The sequence below is a fragment of the Ctenopharyngodon idella genome, chromosome 18 (genome assembly GCF_019924925.1).
Source record: "Ctenopharyngodon idella isolate HZGC_01 chromosome 18, HZGC01, whole genome shotgun sequence".
NCBI lineage: Eukaryota > Metazoa > Chordata > Actinopteri > Cypriniformes > Xenocyprididae > Ctenopharyngodon > Ctenopharyngodon idella.
The window spans coordinates 8,150,217-8,174,492 of NC_067237.1; the positions used below are offsets into that span (position 1 = coordinate 8,150,217).

The 24,276-nt window shown below is 36.0% G+C and overlaps 1 protein-coding gene across 8 annotated transcripts in view; it reads left to right on the plus strand.

The window, feature by feature from the left end:
• dmxl2 (Dmx-like 2) overlaps positions 1–24,276 on the plus strand; it is a 478,360-nt gene that overhangs the window by 399,636 nt on the left and 54,448 nt on the right. For all 8 annotated transcript variants that reach the window (XM_051870582.1, XM_051870585.1, XM_051870588.1 and 5 more), the window contains 8 exons: positions 12,905–13,030; positions 14,860–14,931; positions 15,288–15,366; positions 15,762–15,909; positions 17,771–17,837; positions 18,840–19,012; positions 21,844–22,021; positions 23,601–23,775. In XM_051870582.1, coding sequence (XP_051726542.1) covers positions 12,905–13,030; positions 14,860–14,931; positions 15,288–15,366; positions 15,762–15,909; positions 17,771–17,837; positions 18,840–19,012; positions 21,844–22,021; positions 23,601–23,775 — 1,018 coding nt within the window. The remainder of the gene's footprint in view (positions 1–12,904; positions 13,031–14,859; positions 14,932–15,287; positions 15,367–15,761; positions 15,910–17,770; positions 17,838–18,839; positions 19,013–21,843; positions 22,022–23,600; positions 23,776–24,276) is intronic.

Consider the following 24,276-nt stretch of genomic DNA (forward strand, 5'->3'; position numbering starts at 1 on the left):
TTATGTTTTCAAATTAATTCTCATTATATTCAATGCTGCAACTATTTGATTAAAATACAGTAATGTGAAATATTATTACAATATACATTTAGAAAAGGACTCATTTCTGTTTGAATACAGTGTATTCTGTATATTCTTGTGAAATGTGATTTGTTCCTGTGATGCAAAGCTGAATTTTCAGCTTTTTTTTCAGGATTTTTTAAATAGAAAGTTTTGTAGAAAATTTATTTGGAATATAAATCTTTTGTAACATATACATATTTTTTCCTTGTTGAGTAAAAGTATTCATTTCATTTTTTTTTATTATTATTATTTTATATATATATATAAATCTTACTTACTTCAAACTTTGGAATGTTAATGTATCACGGTTTCCACAAAAATATTAAGCAGCAGAAATGGCTGTAATGGCTGCTAAAAATTGCAGCTTTGCTATCGCAGGAATAACTTGCATTTTAAGATATATTAAAATAGAAAACAGTCCTTTTACATTGTTATAATATTTCACTATATTGCTGTTTTTACTGTATTTTACATCAAATAAAGGCAGCCTTGGTGAGCATAAGAAACTTCACCCAAAAATGAAAATTCTGTCATCATTTACTCACCCTCAAGTTGTTCTAAACCTGTACTATCCCTTTAAGTATTCCAAACTTTTGACCAGTAGTGTATAATTCCATTAATTGTGATTAATTTAATTAAGTTTTTGTCAAGAAAAGTTCCCAAATTAAAATATTTTTCAGACATTATATTATCGTAGCAGATGAGTAAAGCATTGAGTAGATAAAAAGCTTCAGAAGACTCAGCACTGAGTTTGTGAGGGTTGTCAGTCTCACTTTTTGGGTGTCAAGCCTTTTGACTTTTTGGCTTCCTGCTCACCGCATCAGCGTGAGGCTTGCACACGATACAGCAAAACCACAGGTCATCAAAGAAGGAACATATTTTGTTAATATTTTCATTGTCTTTTGCTGTTTTACAGGAAGGAGTGGTGTTTTTGGGCTTGTGGAGTGGGGGATCATAGTGTGTGTTTGAATGCTAGTTGCCATTAGACAAGGCATAAAAATACAGCCTAGCGCTGCATGTCTGAATATGTTACGCTCGCGCCATACTCAAGGCTGACACACTTCCACTCCTGCAGACACCTCATCCTGGGGCCTGCTGGGATCATTAGCCAGCAGGAGTGGAGGGTGGATCATAGCACTAGAGGATTTCAATGCCTTTGGGTTTTATTTGAGTGCTAAAACCTCACTGGAATATGATTTCTTCAATAGTTGCAGCATATCAGGGCTTTAGACTGTGACTAAATGGTTGCATTTTGCATCCTTATTTATTTTTTTTCCTGCCGGTGTGACTGAATTTGGTTAGAGGTCACACTGGTGCCACTACCAATTTGCCTAACTGATAAGCAATGCCATTTCTGTTGCATATGAGAAACATTAAACGGCAAATGTGCCTAAAGGGGGATGAAACAGAGCTACTCGTTTGAACCGTGCCACATGGGCCATTTGTCAGCTTGGCTCAAAAGACAGAGCAGAATGATGCTTAGGAGGATGATGCCTGTTGGAGACTTGATCAGGTGACCAATACCGAATACCTTACTGTTGTTTGTTTGTTTGGCCATAAAACACACAGAAATGTGATTCAGCAAGCTGTTTGGCAGCACTCTCGCCATTTCGATTTTATTGAGTTCATCGTGAAGACTGCTGTGATCAGTGCTGGAATATTACTGGTTGCTCATAAATATCTGCTGTTAAACGATATGGGGTAGAAGACAGTTGTGTTTTTGAAACAATCAGGCTATGTCTTCTTAAGGAAAGGTGCTCTGATGTGCTCTTTGATTTGTCAGAGAGCGGCTTTCACAGAGCAGAAACAAGAACTGAAACTTGACATACAATCTGAATATTTCTCTGCGGTTTAACACAGGTTCTCCACCAGAAAGTACACACACATTCTTTCACATGATTAGGTCAGTTTGGACAGTTCAGGAGATCAGAGCGAGTTTTGTTGCTCGGTGACCGGTCTCGATCACGACCACTAAACAGTGATGTGAGATCCAGTCAAAAGCATTGAGTTCGGCACAGAGTTCTTAAACCACAAATGTCTTGGTGATGAAGAGTAATGGAATATAAATTGCAGTATTTTTTATTAAGCTATATCAATTTTTGTGCATTTGTATTAGGGGTGGAACAGTTCTCGACAAAAAAAATCAAACCGTTCGGTTCTCCACCCACGGTTCGGCACGTGCTTGCAACGCGGTTCATCCCAAATCTGACGACGCATCTATAATATGGTTTGTTGAAAACAACAACGTGTAAAACAGACAGACGGATTCAACTAATGTATGTTTCAGTTGATGGATATGCATTCTGGTTTCCCAATACTTTACAATAGCGATGATCAAAAGAACATGGACAAAACAGTCACTCTTTGTAAACAAATGTTCAATGAAGTGCCGAAAGCTCTATGACCAGTCATTTACGCCGTCATCACCCGGGTGTTGATAGTGCATGAGCGCAGGTGAGACCTGAACAGCTCATGTTGTTATCTGTGGTTAAACTAAACTCATTTAAACCTTGCCAATTTTAACATTCATCCATAAGACACGAAAGAGAACTCGTGTGCGCTGTGAGGAGATTTGTGTCTGTACTCATCCGAAGCACGTACATGGAGAGCCGCGTCACAGCGCGCAAATACTCTTGCGCAAATTCTCTTTCTAGTCTTGCACCTAAACGGACAAATTCTAACAAACATAGTAGGTTATCTCTTAAGAGAAAAACGAGACAGCGCAGGTGTATCAGTAAGACTTTCGTTCATCTTCGTAACTCAAATGAAGATCTTTTTGATGAAATCTGAGAGCTTTCTGTCCCTCCATAGACAGCTACGTGACTTCCACTTTGACACTTCAAAAAGTTCATAGAGATCGTAAAACTAATCCATATGAATTGAGTGGTTTAGTCCAAATTTTCTGAAGAGACACAATCACTTTATATGATGGACAGTTTGAATTTAGGCTTTTATTCACATTTAAACATTCATCAACTCACACATCAGTTGTGGTAAACGGAAGCTCAAGCATGTTTGCTTGACTCGTGCGAGAACCAATGAGGTTCATTCTCGTGTTACGCAGTACGTTTAAGCTTCCGGAAGAGGTTTGTTCTCGCGTGTCAAGCAATTTCAGTTGAGCTTCTGTTTATGTTCGCTTATCAATGTGAATAAAACCCTAATTTAAATCTGTTCATCATAAAGCGGTCGTGTCTTTTCAGAAAATTTGGACTAAACCGCTCAATTCATATGGATTAGTTTTACGATCTCTTTATGAACTTTTTAAAGCATCAAAGTGGTAGTCGCACAGCTGTCTATGGAGGGACAGAAAGCTCTCAGATTTCATCAAAAAGATTTTCATTTGTGTTCTGAAGATGAACAAAATTCATGGGTTTGAGGGTGAGTAATTAAAGAATTTTCATTTTTGGGTGAATTAACCCTTTAGGCTAATGTTTTTATTACCAATACCATAGAATCCATGAGGTTCGCCATGTAATAATGAGGTGCGTGGTTTTACGTGATTATGATCTACAAATGTTTGATACTATGGAAGACAAATAGTTAATTTTAATAAGAGTTTAAAAATAATAACTAATAACGAATTTTAATAACTCAGTTTTATCATATTAATTTTTTAAAATGAGATTAATGTACATCCGCATCCCAACTCAAGCTCAAGCTATTGCTGCTGTCAACTTAAGTTACTGTCAAATGTGCATTTCCAAGAGACAAAGCATGTAATATATTAATCTCCCTCAGAACCTGTAGAACTTGCTTTCAAATGTTAGTCTGGAGCCCTGGATATTCTTGAAATATGGCTAATGTCTGCCAGAACTGAGCCGATGTTTATCACTGAGCCTATGACACATAGCATAACAAGCTGCTGTGCTTCCGGGTTCTTTAGACAAACGTGTATAGCTGTTTACATGAACAGCACTACGTTTTGTATGGTATTTTAAAGAGATAATTCACAGAAAATGAAAATTCTGTCGATATTTACTCACCCTCGTGTCTTCCAAAACCATAAGTTTTTGTTCATCTTCGAAACACAAATGAAGTTATTTTTAATTAAACCTGAGAGATTTTTGTGCCTCCATTAAAAGTCCATTCAACCAAAGCTTCAAAAATTTTATAAAGACTAAACATCATCCATATGAATTGAGTGGTTTATTTCAAGTCTTCTGAAGAGACGCAATGTGATGAACAGATTTAATTTAAGCTTTTATTTGCATATAAACATTGATCAATGCACATCAAATAGGTTTGTTCTTCCTTTGATCTACAGATAATGGTGGAAATCTCTACACAACTCCTGTTAAAAGGAATATTCCATATTATTTATTATTTACATAATGTAATGGTTGGCATCTGTGGCCTACTGTCAGTTGCCTCAGATAAAGTTACAAATAATTTAGATTTTTGTCTGTTTTATATATCACAAATAAAGGTTTTAAATATTCAGCTGATACACTGTCTTAAAGTATAACCATAGAGCTTAGCATGGGACTTGCCACTTACCAAACCTGTCTGTACAAATACAGTCTTTCACTTTTACTTTCGGTAAAGCAAAAAAAGTAAACCTGGCTAGTTCTGCTTGTTGATACCAGGAAGAGACTTCAGTTGTAGTTACCACCATAAAGTTCCTAGAGCAAATTGTACCTACAGGAATTTTAAGCAGATTTTCATTTTTTTTTTTTTTTAAACTGAATAATTAATTTTAAATGCTTTAATAAAAATATAAGCGTAATATTTCAAACCTGGTAAAGTCAATAGCTGATCTTTGTGTAAGTTTATCTGCTCGTTTGTAGACTGATGAGCTATCTGAGGGTGTAGTAAAGCTGATACTTTACAAATGAAGGTCTTTTAGTATTTAAACAGTGCTGGTAATGTTTGTCAGTGGGTGCTAACGTACTGTGGAATAGCCCTTTATGAGATTAAACCGTTCATTGGGACTAGTCTTGATCTCTGAAGGGTATTACAATCACTGCACACATGTCGGATCAGAAATGCTGACAGGCACGCAGAGCCGAATTGGGCAGGATGAGTCGAGTTGTCTTCTCCCAGAGGATCATGTTCTCGGAGATTGATGAATGATGTCTTGCTCTAGTCGTGTTCAGTCTCACAGTGCAGAGGGACATGAATGATAGTCTACTGCACTGAACACACACACATTGTCTGGAGTGATACTGGTACACATATTTGTTACTTGGTTTCCTAGTTGTTTTACTAGTGTTTTCTTAATTTCTCCCTGTAAACCTGAATAAGTTGACAAAACTCAAAATAATTGAGGCAATCGGTTACATCAAAATTTTTAAGTCAGGAAATTCAGTTTAAGCAAGCAGAACTGGCAGACTTTTATTTTGTACTCAAACATTTTAATTGTTATTCAATTTGAAATATTTGAGTAAACTAATTCATACATTTAATTTAAAATTATCGTGAAATCTCAACATAAACATTTTTATTAGTGGAAACTTAGCTAGCTATAACAAGCTAATTTAGATAATGTTAACTTGCTAATTTGTTAGCATGTTAGCAATAGCATGGTATAGCACTTGCTGAATGAGTACAGCAATATAAAACATTTAATATACCTGTTCTCAAACCAAGCCGCATGCACCACTTGTCACCGTGATGGAGTTACCAAAACTCTCCAAAAACCCACATTAACAGAAACCCATCTAAATTAGCATAACAAAACATTAATCACTACTAAATCTCCCACTTAACATTAATCTTGCACAAAAAAACATTATATAACACTTAATTTTAACATTTACTCTCCATTATGAGAGCCAAAGCATTCTGGGAAATAGAAATTTCAGTTAAACTTAAGTTAAAAGAAACAAGTTCATAAAACTCAAAACAATTAAACAGTTCAGTTTACTTAAAATATATCAGTTCTGCGAACTCGAAAGAAAAAGAAAGTGCTAAATACTCATAAAAGTTAATTTGACTGAACTAATTTGTTTAATTTATGTTTGTCCTACTTAAACCAATTATTATTTTAATTATTTTGATTTGGTTGTTCATTAGGCTTGCTGCGGTAGTCTGTGTTACCAGTGTTACACAGTGTTCAGACATACACCGATTACATTATTTTCCCACAGTGGCACCGCCCTCACTGTCGTTTTTTGATTTTTAATAGAGATAAAAACCATTTAGTTCAGTTGGACAATGGATGCTACAATTATAAACTGAAAGTGTCTCTGTTCCATACGCCATGAAAAGATCAAGAGTTTGTAAAAAGCGAGCGAGCGTTCAAAAGGAATTTCAGTGCCCCGCATATTGATAGCGGCTCCCAGAAATTATAGGCCTATATAGTACACATGATCACGAATTTAAAAATGACAGTGAAAAGCGAGTGCACATTCAAATTTGGGAATAAATAAATAAATATTTCAATAAAGAAGTACTCCAAATAAAGTTTAATTACAATTATATCAGTCAGTCTCAAGCGATATGTCAGTAAATATGTTAATGGAGTTGTAGTATACTTAGTATGAAATAAATGTATTTTAAATACAGGTTTTTTCACTAGGGAAATTTGGTCACAGAAGAAGTTAAAAAAGTTCTTAAGATAAATTCTAAGAAGTATAATTGTTTAAAAAATTCTTAAGAATTTCTCAAATATTTTTTTTTCTTAAGAAGAAAATGACAGGCTTTTGGTGTCTTCTTTCTTGCACTCTCTCTGTGAATGCGTCCTATATATGTGTGTGCTGCCTCGCTAGTTTTAGCTAGAATTCACTCTAGTGATCACTGTTTTAATGATTGATTGGTGTCACTTCAGAGTACCCGTCCACATTGCTGGTACTGGTAATATGTATTATATGTAGCTAGTGTTATGTTGTAGTGCTTAATATTTGAAACAACCCCCAATAAGTTTAGTTAAACAACTTACCTTTGGAGATTTAAGACAGGTTGGAGGTTATCCTAACTTTAAAAAGTCATTTACAATGATTTGTGAAGAACATTCTTTTCAGGAATATGCATGCTTTGTTAATTTTGTCTTAAGAACAATCTTAATAAAAAAAGATAAGAACAATCTTAAGAAAAGTTTTTGGGAATACAAATATTTGTTTTCTTCTTAAGTTAGAAAATTAGAAAATAGTAGGGGTGTGACGAGATCCTGTGAGATCTCGCGATATTAAAATGCGACGATATTTCTTGTGAAAAGCATTGTTGTTCAATAAAACCATAAAACTACTTGCTATTGATACTTTATTTAAAACGATTATTATTGCCTCATTGTTATTATATATCATGTATTTTAAGTCATTTTAAAGGCTACTCACTTTTTATTACCGCAAAAAAAAAATAAATAAATAAATAAAAAAAAAAATTATACAATTAGTTAGTGACAGCCCTAGATTAGTTAAATGATAAGTTTGTGACTCAAATAAAATACTCATCCAGTCTCATTGAATATTGTTCCTTAAAAATATTGTCTCATCTCATTCTTGTGAGACCGGTATTGTGTATCTTCTCCTAAGCTAAGTGTTTCATCACACCCCCACAAAAAAATAGTAAAGAACAATTTTACTCTTAAGAATGCTTCATAAATCCGGCCCCAGGCCCTGGTTAAAAACAGAATCTAAATGGAATTATACATTCATATTGTGGAGTTTCTCTGTTTTCTGTGCACACGCACCTCATAGTGATGTATGTGTTTGCCCAGTCATGTCTATTATGGGAATGAGTGTCATTTTGAGCTTGTTTGCTTTCAGTACCTCAGTGCTCTCTTCCCATTAATAAGTCATAGAGAGGATGAGAACATATACACACACACACATGCACGCACACGCACACACATAGCTCAGAACAACAGGTGCAGCATTCGGCTCTTCAGTCTGGACTGATTAATGGCTTGTGGCAACCTGTGTGTGTGTTCTTGTATATATGGTTTATGAGGACACAAATGTATATAATAACAAGGGTATTACAACGTGTCCTCGTTGTGTCCTCGTAAACCTAATGGCTTAAAAAACATACTAAATGGTGTTTTTTTGTTTTTTTTGAAATTCAAAAAATGCAGTTTTCTGTGATGGGTAGGTTTAGGGATAGGGGTAGTGTAGGAGGATAGAATATACAGATTGTACAGTATAAAAACCATTACGTCTATGGAGAGTCCCCGTAAAACTTATATACAAGTATGTGTGTGCATGTGCGTTTACATTTACGTTGCACCACAGCATCAGTGCTGCAGTGAATATATAGGCAAGGCTTTGTTCAAAATTGAATACTTATTACTACTGCATAATAGCACTCCAGACTAATGGGTGAAGATCCTCCTTTATGCCCCTTGTGCCAGAATCCATTATCACTGAAGCATATTTTGATGGATTGTGTTAGTTTGAAATCTATTAGAACTCTTTATTTTTCTGTTGACTTTTATGAAAATATTTTTAATGAAGTAAGGCCTGATTTAGTTTTAGAATTTTTATCTAAGATCAAATTTAAAAACCTAATTAATTTTTTTTTTTTTTCCTTTTAAAAGGAAAAAATGACGGTAAAACAAAGTGATACTTTTAAATATTAAACTAAAACCGCCAGTAGGTGGCAGCAAGTCACTGTTTTTATGAGTGAGTCATTGAGTCATTCATTCAGTAACGAAGCAAGTGGCTGTGAATGAATCATTGAATCACTGACTCTCATGATTCGTTCAAAGCCGCAGAATTGTTTGCGAAACATAGACGTGTTGTAGTTCTGCTGTGGTTTTCGTTAGAACTATTTTTTCGTTGCAAAATTTAGAGTAAATACTGACAGTACTGTGTTTAAAATGTACGTTTCGTTTTTTGACCTGTTGTATAATAACGTTTGCAGTCATGTGGATATTTGGGTACAATTGCATTCTTGCTCGTTATCAACATTAAATACAAGAACTCACACAAGGTGTTTTTGTATCAAAGAAAGTTTGATTTCAGTCCACTATCTGTGTCTATATTTGTTCTTCATGCGAGGAAGTGCTAAATCCTCACTTTTACAAAGGTGCATTGTCGAGAACGGCAGTAATTTAGCGTGATTTAAGGCAGCAGACTCTGCACACAGTCTATCATATTCATATGCATGCTGCTTCTGTGGATGCAGTCATTTTTGACTATACATTTAAATAAAACAAACGCTAATAAAAATGGCAAAAACGCACAACTAAAATACTAAAACTTTAAGTAAAATAAAAATGGAAAATATAAAAATGAATGAAGGATATTATAGACTACAATAGTATCTTAATAAAACTAAAATAACACTGCTCTGTTGTGCACTGTACATTTTGGCTCTTGCTGAAGATCATCCAGATATTTTATACATAGAATTTTTTTCCCCGACTGTATTAACTGTATGAGTAGTACTGTGCTTTGCTTCTCCAAACATAACCAAAAATGCTGAACTGAGCATGTGCAGTAGATGAGCTCCAGGAGGAAATGTAACCCAGGAAAAAAGGGGATGCATCAGTAAGCATATTTAGATCATCAAATAGGCACATCTGTTTAGAGTCCGACATGTGAGAGAAGGACACTGTCTGTGTGTGTGTGTGTGTGTGTGTGTGTGTGGATCTGTACTTCCCTGCTCTATTTAGAGCATTACACTCATGGTGTTGTTTAACCCTGTACTTTTTTATTTTTACCAAAATGTTGTAAATTGTCACAACACATTATGTTTAGATGGTATAATAATGAATGTCACTCAAAAAAATGAACTTTCACTGTTGTTAGTTTCACTCAAACCACCCTTGTTCACATTACTTAAAAAACTCATGTAACTACATGAACGTAATTTAACCAATGTTTCTACTAAAAATGAGTATTGTCAGCTTTACTTAGTAAGTGTTTGTTCAGTCAACTTAACATTGCTGAGTGAAACGCACAAATGTTGACATAACTAACTGGGCAGTGGATCCGTAGTTCCCAGCATGCTTTGCAAGGGACTGCATTAGGAGAGTAAATTTAGGAATTAAAGTGTTATGTGTTTTTCAGTAAAGGGAAAGATGTTGTTAGTTTATGTTAGTGTTTAATGTTCAGTTATGTTGGACATTTAGAGGAGTTTCTGTAATGTTTTTTGAATTTTGTGGTTACCATTATGCAGAAGAGTGTCGCCTGTGTTTAGGCCGTGTACTCTCATATACGCATGTTTAGGATGGAATTCCCGCTCTCAGCTTAATTGAGTTTGTTCAATGAGTTATTTTTTGAGCGATTTTGTAGAGAGAATAGTTCATTTAATAAGGTAAATTAAGTCAATAAATGTGTTAACCTTACGTAATAAACATAGTATTATTAAGTAAACTGCACATATAAATATTATATAGCTTTACTTAAATTTCATTTGTTCATACTACTAAATTGTTATTTGTACAAATTACTCAATATAGTTTCGTGGAACCACTTGACACTTCTTTTTTTAAGTAAATCCAACAATTCATTTTTTTGAGTGTATGTAAGTGTGTGGTTATGATGACCCTTCTGACCCGGTACTCTCTCAGTTGTGTTATGACACAAATTGCTACATTTGTGTTGCCAAAGCAGTTTCACTTGAGCCACAGCCAATGTAGAAACATCAAAACTTGATAGGGAATTTTGAAAGTAACATCATCATCATCATTATAATAATAATAGTACAAAATAAGGAAGAGAAAATTGAGGTCCCCTTTTTTTTTTTTTTTTTTTTTTTTTTTTAAGAAGTCTCTTATGCTCACCAAGGCTGCATTTATTTTATTAAAATTACAGTAAACCATTTGTTATTGTTGTTGTTATTGTTATTATTATTATTATTATTATTATTATTATCAATGCTGAAAACATGTGTTCTGCTAAAATATTTTTGTGGAAACTGTGATACTTTTCCCCCCAGGATTCTTTGATGAAGATAAAGTTCAAAAGAACAGCATTTATGTTTGTAACAATGTAAAAGTCTGTACTGTCACTTTTGGTCAATTTAATTCATCCTTGCTGAATGAAAGTATGAATTTCTTATAAAAAGGAGAAACAAACGAAAACCTTACTAACTCCAAACCCCCTAAAGGTCAACACAAAATTCTGTCATCATTTACAATACCTGTCAAAAGATTGGAAACATAAATTTTTTTTATGCTTTTGAAAGAAGTCTCTTCTGCTCATCAAGGCTGCATTTTATTAAAAATACAGTAAAAACAGTAATATTGTGAAATATTATTACAATTTAAAATAATTGCCTTCTATTTTAATACATTTAAAAATGTAATTTATTCCTGTGAACAAAGCTGAATTTACTAATTTACATCATTACTCCAGTATTCAGTGTCACATGATCCTTCAGAAATCACTCTATTTTTTTCTGATTTGCTGCTCAGGAAGCATTTATTTTTAATATTATAATTATCAATTTTGAAAAGAGTTTTTGCTGCTTATGCTTAACATTTTTGTGGAAACAATGGTACCATTCAAACATTTGTGATAAGATTTAAAAAAAAAAAGAGAGAGAAATTAATACTTTTATTCACCAAGGATGCATTAAATTGATCAAAATTGACCGTGAAGACATTTATAATGTTACAAAAGATTTCTATTTAATAAATGCTTTAATAAACATAATAAATAGAATTTAATAAATGCAAATAAATGCTGTTCATTGAACTTTTAATTAATTAAATTTTGAAAAAAAGCATCACCATTTCCACAAAAATGTTAAACAGCACAACGGTTTTCAGTATTGATAATAATAATATGAAATGTTACCTGAACACCAAATCAGCATATTAGAATGATTTCTGAAGGATCATGTGACACTGAAGACTGGAGTAATGATGCTGACAATTCAGCTTTTCTATCACAGGAATCCATTACATTTTAATATATATTTAAATAGAAAATGGTTCTTATAATTTGTAGTAATATTGCACAAAATTACTGTTTTTACTGTATTTTTGATTAAATGCAGCCTTGGTGAGCACTTCTTTCAAAAACATAAAAAAAAAAAAAAATAAAATTTAATGTTTCCAAACTTCTGACAGGTACTGTATAGTCATATGTCAATCTTCAATTGTTGGTAATCTTAAGGCTCCGATATACTTCAAGCGAAATCGAAGAACGAACTGGTGTGACGTCATCTTGAACAAAATCAGGCCAAAACAAAGTTTGTTTTGTGTTCATTTCGGGAGTTCGAAACAGCATGCCAAAGCGAACTTTCTGAAAAAGTTACACCATTGAACTACCATTGGTCTGTGGAGATTACATAATAGGTAGGTGTGGCTCTGAGACTCCGCCTTCTTTGATGTGGAAATATTCTCCGGTTCATTTCTTCTGTTCTGTCTCTTGAGGTCGGACTAGTGAAAATATGAACACACTGAACACACTGCTTTATAGTGGAAAATAGCTGCTTACTGTTAAACAATCTATTGTTTATAGTGGTAAACAAATAAACGTGATGTGACTTGGCTGGAGTGCCGAATTTCAGAGCTTGTGCAAACTTCCACATCACTATGATCGGATGCTTTCTTAACTTCACTTTTCTCTTTGCTGTCTTTTTTGTTGTCTGTTTATTTTGTTATTGATACGAAAGTGTGCAGCACATAATTAACACATTCATCTAAACGTCGCTCTCTCAGCAGCGTATGTGGCATCAGATGTTCGCTAACATTATACCGCTGCTCACATATTCACTACTTTTTCCCCCAAAGCGAAGAATGAAAAAGTACTTCGCCATAAGTATATCGGGGCCTTTAAAGTGAACGGTCTCACAGATAAAATAATCTGAATGATTTATAGATGTTAATTTCTTGTTGAAGAAGTAGAGTGTTGTGTTTGCTTGGTGTTTGGGAACCTGAATTGTAAGGTGTTAAATATGCTTTGAAAAATGACAGACTTTAACTGTGTGATTTCTGTTTCTTTAGGCGTATGGCTCAGGATGTGATATCGTGATCCTCGCAAGTGATTTTGAATGTGTTCAAATTATTCCCGGAGCTCAGAATGGAAACATCCAGGTGGGCTGTGTGGAGTGCTCTCAGCAGCTTGGCCGGGTAAGACCATACTACATATCTTGACATTTACATTAATGCTTATAGAAGACCTTTAATCCAAAGCACTGAACAATTGAGGAATACTATAACAAAAGCAATCCATCCTAGTAAAATGAGCAGTGATGCTATATAATACAAACTAATATTACTTAAGCGCTGAGTATGCATTACCAGTGATGATGACTTGAGTAAACCTTACTAAACCAATATATCAGCTTTTATTTGATTTGACCATTTTGAAATTATCAGCTTCAGTCCACCTGGACAATTAACAGAAGTGCTTGCCCTTGTATTTCAAAATCTGCTAACAAACGTGTTAATGGATATTTAACATTTTATGTGTTCCTGTATTTTTGAGTGGGTTTTGAGTAAATGTTGTGAACATGTTCTATGAAGTTTTGCAGTGTTGTACATATAGGCTATATCAATTGCTGACATCGTTAAAATAGTCAACGTGACTACAGGTGGTTCAACCTTAAAGGGTTAGTTCACCCAAAACTGAAAATTGTCATTTATTACTCACCCTCATGTCGTTCCATACCTGTAAGACCTTCGTTCATCTTCGGAACACAAATTAAGATATTTTTGATGAAATCCGATGGTTCAGTGAGGCCTCTATTGCCAGCAAGATAACACTTTCAGATGTCCAAAAAGGTACTAAAAACATATTTAAAACAGTTTATGTGAGTACAGTGGTTCAACCTTAATATTGTAAAATGACGAGAATAATTTTTTTGTGTGCCAACAAAAGCAAAATAATGACTTTTCAACAATATCTAGTAATAGGTGATTTCAAAACACTGCTTCATGAAGCTTTACCAATCTTTTGTTTCGAATCAGTGGTTCGGAGTGCCAAAGTCATGTGATTTCAGTAAACAAGGCTTTGTTACGTCATAAATGTTTCACAATTTCAATAGTTCACATGCTTTTGGCAGTTTGATATGAGCTCCGAACCACTGATTCAAAACAAAAGATCTGTAAAGCTTCGACGCACATGTACAGCGTCAGCCAATACTGAGTTGCCGTTCTGATGTAGAACCCAGAAGCGCTGCACTGTGCTTACTACTATGAAAACCTCTCGGATTTCATCAAAAATATCTTAATTTGTGTTCCGAAGATGAATGAAGGTCTTTCGGGTTTGGATTGACATGAGGGTGACATACTTAATAACAGAAATGTTATTTTTAGGGTGAACAAACCCTTTAAATCCATGACAAAGAACCATAACACCATATAGACAATGTAGAATGTAGACGGTATAAAACATACAAACACAATCATGAAGCAAATACACAATATGACTTGATAATATTGGAAGAACACATTTTGACTGTTAATCCGGGTTTTGAGCTGTGATTTGAAGCAAATATGCATTATGACCGATAATATTGGGCAAACAAATAGGTTTTGAGTTGTGATTTGAATTCTTGGACAGAGGTAATTGCCCTAAGTGTCAGAGGGAGTAACAGAAAAAGACCAAGGCATACACAAAGAAAGAAGGTGAGGCTTCAGTGAAGAGCAGTGTTTAAACGTTTAGGGAAATCAACTTGCAAATTGATTTTAAAGCTGGAATAGAAGAGAGAAATGTAACAAATCATATATATGTCTGTCTTCAGCCACCTTCTAGACACTGGCATCATTCATCGATGAGTAGACATTATTGTGGATCTGACAAGCCACAACTCACTCCTGACATATGAACATGGATAAATGAACATATATCTAGTTATCTGCACTGACTGGGTTTTTGATGTGATTTCTTTTATAATCACAGTTTCTCTTTGCTAATGGTGCTATTGTATAATAATGGTCCTTAATTTTTTTTTTAGATTGCTGCATCTTATGGAAATACTGTTTGTATTTTCGAACCAATTACTTCCAATCCAAACAAACGTCACAAGGTGAGTTTCCCCAGATCATAGATCATATGATAATGATAATCATAAAGATCTTAGAGATAATGATAATGATAATTATTATAGCCATTTTGACATCTTTGGTGATTTACCGAAATATATATACTTTGTATATTTTCCTGAGAGCACATTACTGATTCTAAAGTTACGTTTTACCAAAATGTCTTTAAATTAATGACATTTAAATATTTTGTGTAAACAGTTTTGTGTTGTTGTTTTGTTGTTGTTGTTGTTGTTGTTGTTGTTGTTGTTTTTTATGAATATTTGTAAAATTAATTTCCTAATAAAGCATTTAATGCAACTGATCTTTTTTGTTGTTGTTGTTGTTGTTGTTTTTAAAGCAACTGAATTACCAATGGCAAAAGACTGGTCAGTTCTTCCTCAATGCTATAACCTACAATCTTGCCTGGGACCCTCAAGGTTGGTGTGAAATATACACTTTGTTAATGGATGAACTAAATATTTTTTTCAGTAGTTTGACTATGTTCTATTTAAATAATACATTAAAAATGTGTTATGTAAAAAGTAAAATTACTTAAAAACGTGATACTTCCATTGACATTTGAAGTGGTGAATGGGGCAGACATTTTTTATTGTGTTGGTCACTACATAATTCTCATACTTCCATTTGTGTTATTTTAGGATTCTGATAACTCCACTATTATTCTAAAGTGAGGGAAATAATAGTAATAATAATAATTGTAATAATATTATAGAACAATAAGGTTTGTCCAGACTTTTGACTGGTGGTACACATAAATATGTATATATTAATAAATATGTATGTGTAATTATTACATCTGTTTGTCATGTAGGCAATCGTATCTTGGCGGCGACTGAGCATTTGCAGCTGTGGGCTCCTCCAACTAGTGACACACTGATAGAGGAAGAGGAATGTCAGCTGAATGATGACAGAGCTCATGAGCTCGTACTCAATGATTGGAAGTGTGTCTGGCAGTGCAAGTGAGTGCAGCTTAACTTAACTACTCGTCTGCCTGCATACTGAATCTTTAATGTCGCTTGTTGATTTACTGAACGTTAATGCAATTTTGATGAATTAAAGTATTTAAAAGGGTCATATGATGGAAAAAGAATGCTTTTGCTTTTCCTAAATAAAAGTTTCATGTAATATGTAGGCATACTCTAGGACAGGGTTTTTGTGAGGGGACTGTGGGTGGTTCATAAATTAAATAAAATAAAAATAAAATACTAAGAAATATGGAGTATTACATCATACATGTATGTTTACTTACATCATATGTCAGAAAACCATTAACATGCAAATGTGTTGTTAAATTATTAAAATATTAACTTAAAATCTCAAGGGGTAAATATTTTAGGTCAAAGGGGTTCTGATGAAAAAGTTAGGGAATAGCATTAAAATTGCAAAGTTTCTTCCCCTGTCCCCTCAGTTCATTCATTAAAAAATTGAGAAGTCATCATGATTTAAAAAATCATAACAATTAGCTTATTAGCATATGGTGGATACCTTTACATATCAGTACACATTCAGTAACTTGGCAGGAGCACTGTTACTTATTTCATATGTCAAGTGGCTAACCAATCATAGCAGGTCATTTACATATAGAAATCTTAAAGGTGTAGGATCAAAGCAGATTGTTTAATTCTTTAAGGCCCGTTCACACCAAGAATGAAAACTGTATTGATAACTATAATAACATACACTTAGGGGGATTTCATACTGGCAGTTTAGTTCGAAATGGGGCACGGTTCGCATGAAAAATCGCTAATGTGAACGCTATCATGCGAACCCGGGTGCGCACCTGGGTCCCGAACCCGAGACTACCTGAGGGAGGTGGTCTGAGTTCGGTTGCACTCGAACTGTGCCGCAGTTCGCGTGAATATGAAAGCAACACGGACTTGGGTGCGCACTTGTTCAGGAAGTAAAGTAACCTGTAAGTGCATTTTAGCCGATTATAATATATTTGCTAAAATAAAACACATGTAAGAGATGATAGTGTTGATGATTTACCTTGAATTCGAGCAGGAGTGAGCCTGTAGTGTATTTGCGCTTTGCGAGTGCAATCAGAGCGGCAAATGAATGGCAATCAGCTGTCTCCTCAAAATAGGCTGCTTGCAAGCAGCGGAAAACATCTACATGCGGCTCACATACAATAAATACAAGTGTTATTTACTCTGCTGCACATAATAGCACCAAATTAGTAAAAAACACAATTTATTGACCCGCGTTCTGTTTTCTATCATGCGCCATGCACGTCTGTGATGACGTAAGATGGACGCAAACACACCAGGGTTTGATAGAATCAAGTTGAGTATGAAACCAGACCAATGCTGCGGGGGGCACCGGGAACAATCGTGCCCGGGCTCGGACCGTGGCAAACGAGCCCAGTGTGAAAGCCCCCATAAATGGAATGTCATTTTAATTGCAGCCTGTGTTTATCGTTCATCATCTGGAGAAAAAAAAAAACACTATGAAAGTGATCCATTCTTTCTTCTGTCCAATCATCATTATAGTTGTGGTGTGGATTCTGCTATTATCTTAGAGTTGCAATTTTTCAAAAATGTATGGTTATAGTCAGTGCTATCGAGAGACACATTGCAAATGAAATGAGACGCGAGTACAATGGTCAAACACGTCCGTCTAGCACGTTTACATAGAATAACAATGGAAAAGTAGTGCAGTGGAATGGTGTTTACATGGTGGAACATAAACATGCAGGTATAATGTGGGCCTTTAAAACACCACTTTAGAGGGCCTTTTATAATATATGCTTCACCATGTGCACAGACATTTTTACCTGTATTTTTGCATGTAAATTACTCTCTGCTTGTTTTGTCTCAGGACCGCTGCTGCTGTTCACATCACTCAATGGTCTCCTGATGGAGAATACTTTGCCACAGCTGGAAAGGTACCACACCCATACAAGTCATGTTTTTATATCATGGTGGATCCATGGTGGACTTCAGTTGTTCTTAAATTATGCTAATTATAATTTCTAAACCCTAGACCTATCCCTTACAGAAACTTTTACCATTATTTTGTACTTATATAAAGGTAGATGTAAAGGAAGAGCCCTATTCATACGAGTAATATGAGTAGCATTGGAAGCTATGGATTCAAAGTAGTTAAACTACAATCAGGGTACACTTTTAAACTAGATGTTAGCTACACTACAAGCTATTAGCAAAATGTAGCTAACTATTTTTATATATATCACAACTTTCATTTCATGCCAACTTTAAGGATAGTCTTTTCTTTCCTGTTGTGGTGTATATCTGAGCGAAATGGCTTCTCGAAAAAGAAAAAATAGTCAATAGGGACAAAAAAAATCAAGCTGCATGTAGGTCTGATGACGAAAATTATGTTGCATTTCAGAAAATTATGTCGTCCATCAGCTAGAGCCAAACACAGACAAAAGAAGTATACTTTTGGCTTTATAGTTAGTTAAGGCCTGTTCATACCAAGGACAATGACTATAATAACAATAATCACTTTCAGAAAGATTTTTTCCAGCTGCTGAACAATAAAAACATTGACAGGCAGTCAGAATACATCCTGCTTTAAAGAGCTCAAGCATTTAAAGTGGCAGACAACAAGCCTGCAGCGCACACTTAGAATAGACAGAGCGTGATCGTTCGTTGGTGTGGGCGCTAATAAAGTTACCGTTATGGTTATCTCTATAGTTATCATTCTTGGTGTGAACGGGCCTTTACTCACTGATCCTAATGTAGGTTTGATCCCCACAAGGATTAAAACATCATCTGTCCTACTTGGGTGTCTAAATATATTTATCAGTTTAAATGTGGTTCCTTAGTAAATTTAATCACTCGTTTTTTCTTTTTCTATACCCTGAACAAGAAAAGTAATTTCCATTTCTGATAGAAAAACCATTTCTCTCCCTCTCACTCAGGATGACTGCCTGCTGAAGGTATGGTATCCCACCACAGGATGGAAGTCTGCAGTTGTGATGCCAGACGTGACTGATAAAAAGGTCCCAGCGGTTCATTTCTCATTCGTGTATCTGGCCCATCCACGTACGGTTACAGGCTTCTCCTGGAGGAAAACCAGTAAATATATGCCCAAGTATGTTAAACATGTCCTTCAGTCATACTAGGGTGTGCGGTATGACAATATGTACCGTGTAATGGTAGCAATGTGTCAACTAGTAGATACGCTGCTAACTGTTTTTACCGTGGTAGATATATTTATATGGGTTTAACTGATGTGCAGTCACAGCTGTTTTACAGTGACTCCAAATGTGGTTCATTAAGTCAGTTTTAGAGTCAGAACTTCCTGTTTTATAATATTAGTTTTTAACTCAGGTGTGACATAATGTGAAGCAGTTTTGCGCTAATGCCAGACTGATCATTCATTAGTGAATAATCATGTTTTTTGGTTCATATCCATCTTAAATTATATCCATTATTTAAAAATATAACCACTTTTTCATTGAACCTCCAGCCAAAATTACTATATTGTCTTATTTATTGTATGTAATATTTATATGCATTTTAACAGAATCTTATATTTGCAGTGGGGAATAAAACAAACCCCTTTCCCCCAAAAAATATATGCACGATTCAGCAGAGGCCCCACAATTTGATACAATATTATCACGATACTTAAACCATGATACAATACTATTGCGATTTTAAACAGCTATGCTGAGTATTACGATATATTGCGGTTTATCACCTTTTTTCAACTGCAAATGTCCCCAAAGGATATATTTATATATATTAATTAATATATATATTTTTATCTAATAAGGTAAAGTTCTCATTCTGTTCAGCATGCAGCTGGTTTGCATTTGCGTGTCAAATTAACACGTTTAATTAAAGGGGACCTATTATGCCCCTTTTTCACAAGATGTAAAATAAGTCTCTGTTGTCCCTAGAGTGTATGTTTAAAGTTTTAGCTCAAAATACCCTACAGATAATTTTTTATTGCATGTTAAAATTGCCACTTTTGGGGGGTGAGCAAAAACACGCCGTTTTTGTGTGTGTCCTTTAAATGCAAATGAGCTGGTGCTCCCAGCCCCCTTTCAAGAAGAGGGCGGAGCTTCAAGAGCTCATGCTTCAGCATACCGGCAACAACAAAACAGGACAATCTCACACACTGAAAATGTCAGAAACTGTCAGTAGCGGTGTTCAGCCTTGTATGTTCAGTTCAGTCATCTGTCATATATAGTATCTCACAGACGTGAGTGCACCCCTCACATTTTTGTAAATATTATATCTTGTCATGTGACAACACTGAAGAAATAACACTTTGCTACAATGTAAAGTAGTGAGTGTACAGCTTGTATAACAGTGTAAATTTTCTGTCCCTTCAAAATAACTCAACACACAGCCATTAATGTCTAAACCGCTGGCAACAAAAGTGAGTACACCCCTAAGTAAAAATGTCCAAATTGGGCCCAATTAGCCATTTTCTCTCCCCGGTGTCATGTGACTCGTTAGTGTTACAAGGTCTCAGGTGTGAATAGGGAGCAGGTGTGTTAAATTTGGGGTTATCGCTCTCACTCTCTCATACTGGTCGCTGGAAGTTCAACATGGCACCTAATGGCAAAGAACTCTCTGAGGATCTGAAAAAAAGAATTGTTGCTCTACATAAAGATGGTGTAGGCTATAAGAAGTTTGCCAAGACCCTGAAACTGAGCTGCAGCACGATGGCCAAGACCATACAGCGGTTTAACAGGACAGGTTCCACTTAGAACAGGCCTCGCCATGGTCGACCAAAGAAGTTGAGTGAACGTGCTCAGCATCATATCCAGAGGTTGTGTTTGGGAAATAGACATATGAGTGCTGCCAGCATTGCTGCAGAGGTTGAAGGGGTGGGGGGTCAGCCTGCCAGTGCTCAGACCATACGCCGTACCCTGCATCAAATTGGTCTGCATGGCTGTCGTCCCAGAAGAAGCCTCTTCTAAAGATGATGCGCAAGAAAGACAAGCAGACTAAGGACATGGATTACTGGAATCATGTCCTGTGGTCTGATGAGACCAAGATAAACTTATTTGGTTCAGATGGTGTCAAGCGTGTGTGGCGGCAACCAGGTGAGGAGTACAAAGACAAGTGTGTCTTGCCTACAGTCAAGCATGGTGGTGGGAGTGTCTGGGGCTGCATGAGTGCTGCCGGCACTGGGGAGCTACAGTTCATTGAGGGAACCATGAATGCCAACATGTAATGTGACATACTGAAGCAGAGCTTGATCCCCTCCCTTCGGAGACTGGGCCGCAGGGCAGTATTCCAACATGATAACAACCCCAAACACACCTCCAAGACGACCACTGCCTTGCTAAAGAAGCTGAGGGTACCTAAACCCTACTGAGGATCTGTGGGGCATCCTCAAACAGAAGGTGGAGGAGCGCAAGGTCTCTAACATCCACCAGCTCCATGATGTCGTCATGGAGGAGTGGAAGAGGACTCCAGTGGCAACCCCTGAAGCTCTGGTGAACTCCATGCCCAAGAGGGTTAAGGCAGTGCTGGAAAATAATGGTGGCCACACAAAATATTGACACTTTGGGCCCAATTTGGACATTTTCACTTAGGGGTGTACTCACTTTTGTGGCCAGCGGTTTAGATATTAATGGCTGTGTGTTGAGTTATTTTGAGGGGACAGCAAATTTACACTGTTATACAAGCTGTACACCCACTACTTTACATTGTAGCAAAGTGTCATTTCTTCAGTGCTGTCATAATAAAATATTTACAAAAATGTAAGGGGTTTACTCACTTCTGTGAGATACTGTATATGTATTCATCTCATTTCATTCAGTTTAGACTCTGACATCTAATGTGCAATATAATGTCTTTTGCCAATGCACTGTACATTTAGCAGTGCTGGAAACAGATTTTAAAAAATTTTAGTCTTACCACCCACTCTTAACGTCTCATTGTGTGTGTATGTCGTAGGGGCTCTGTGTGTAATGTGCTGCTGACGTCCTGCGCAGATGGCATCTGTCGTCTGTGGAGTGAGACCCTCTTGCCTGAGGACAGTCTGTTGGGAGGGCAGATCTCAGAGAACAGCACCAGTTTCAGCTCCTCTCTGCCAAACATCGCTCAGAAAGACAAGATACAGCACGCTCTGGAGGTCAGCATGCAGAAATGCACATGGTCAAACAACACACAATAAAATGATGTAGGCCTAAATTATCGCTGCATGCCAAGGCATAATAAAGAATAACATGCTATGCATGTTAGCTGGGTTACTTGTTAAAATGAACTACTCCTTGCTAATTATATGTACACACCACGCCTGTAGTTTGGTCAAATAATCACATTGTTATTTGTGTGTGTATTCTTTATGTATCAAATCATATCTGCTTGGATATCAAGGCTAAATCACATTGAAATGGAGATAAATGTGCAATGTTATTTTATTATGTTTTTTCCAGAAGTAATTAATGATTTTTTTGCACCAGATCTTCTCCTCAGCAGTTGTCATCTTCAGTAGGATGTGTGAAAACTACACACTTTTGTCTCCATGTAAACCACAGACTAACAAGCAGTACATGTTAACAAAATTTTTTTTTTGCTGCCAAGAGTCTGGTGATTTTTAAAGGGTTAGTTCACCTAAAAATCAAAATTCTGTCATCATTTACTCACCCTCATATCTTTTCAAATCCATATTACTTGTGAACTTAGGTTGAATAGGTTGAAACAACCAACCAATAGTAATTTCAAACCACCAAGCTTCAAACAGGGCAAAAAAAAAAAAAAAAAAATTGATTCAAAGATATGGCAGAGGGGAAATTTTCTCTGAATTTTCTTTGGATTTTGTTCTGTTCTTCACACACATCTAGCAAATGACAGATTTGACTTTAGAAGACGTGGAATATAATGCATGAATCATATTATTGTGCTTATCTCTTCCTTAAAGGTGCAATATGTACATTTTAGGAGGATCTATTGACAGAAATGCAATATAATATACATAACTATGTTTTCAGTGATGTATAAAGACCTTACATAATGAACCGTTATGTTTTTATTACCTTAGAATGAGCCATTTCTATCTACATACACCGCGGGTCCCCTTACATGTTAAGTCGCCATTTTGCACCGGCATGTTTCTGAAGTAGCCCTAAATGGACAAACTGCTCTACAGAGCACGTTTGCTTGTCTCAGACGATGACATCTTTGTCCTATGTTGGCCACTGTAGCTTCTCTATATTGCGATTCGCAACCTCACCGCTAGATGCCGCTAAAATTTACACACTGCACCTTTAATTTAATTTTAATTACGTTATTGTAACATGAGTTTATGTTAATAAGGGTTCTGAACAACTTGAGGATGAGGAAATAATGGTGAAATTTAAATTTTTAGGTGAACTACTGTGTATCCCTTTAATGTTAGGTGCATGCATATTTTTTTCTTTAATTAAATCATTGGCTGATGATTTTTAATTAAGTAATCACACAAGGCCGTGTCACACCTTCAATTTATTTGAATTAATATTGAACACACACACACACCTGTCTCCATGTGCCGTCTGTAGACCCAGATGGAATCTGCATTTTCGGCACTCATTTTGGGGGGGAAATCTTCAGAATGAATTTAATCACACATGACAAAATGTGTTTACTGGAGCTGAGAATACTACAAAAAATTCCATATTGGCCTGCTGTACCCGAGTTGTGATTGTGAAAAATTGTCTGTCTCCATTCAGTCTATCCACCACCTCAAACACCTGCGCAGGGGCCGCAGAAGATCGTCCGCCCTGGTGGCCCACACTGAGCTGCTGCCCAGCCAGCTGGGGTCCCACGAAACCCACCGCCACATCTCGCACCACGCCAATGCCCTCTGCCACTTCCACATCTCTGCCAGCATCAATCCCAACACAGGTGCACATACACACACAAACACATAATTGTGTTTGTATTCATGTATAATTACATGGAGAGTAAACATGGTTTATGAGGTTACTTCCTCTGTCCTCTTAAACCAAAAGGCTTAACCCTGCAAAGCCTGACATATTAAAGGGGACCTATTATGCAAAATTCACTTTTACATGTTTGAACATAAATGTGTGTCGGCAGTGTGTGTAAACAACCACCTATACACAACTCTAATGGTAAAAATCCACCCACTCCTTTTTTTTTAATCCCCATAAAACGTAAGCAGTGTCTCAGCATAAGCCGTTTGCACTTTCAATGCAATGCCACATTGTACAGGGCAGGCCCCGCCCACAACTGCTGACTAACTCTGCCCTATTAGCATAGACCCCGCCCTGAGTGAGCTGTACACTGCAGTGTTGCCAAGTCCACAGTTTTCCCGCAGAATTGGGCTACTTTTAAACTGTTGCCACGGGTTGATTTCCACCCCTGTACGTACGATTTTCGGTG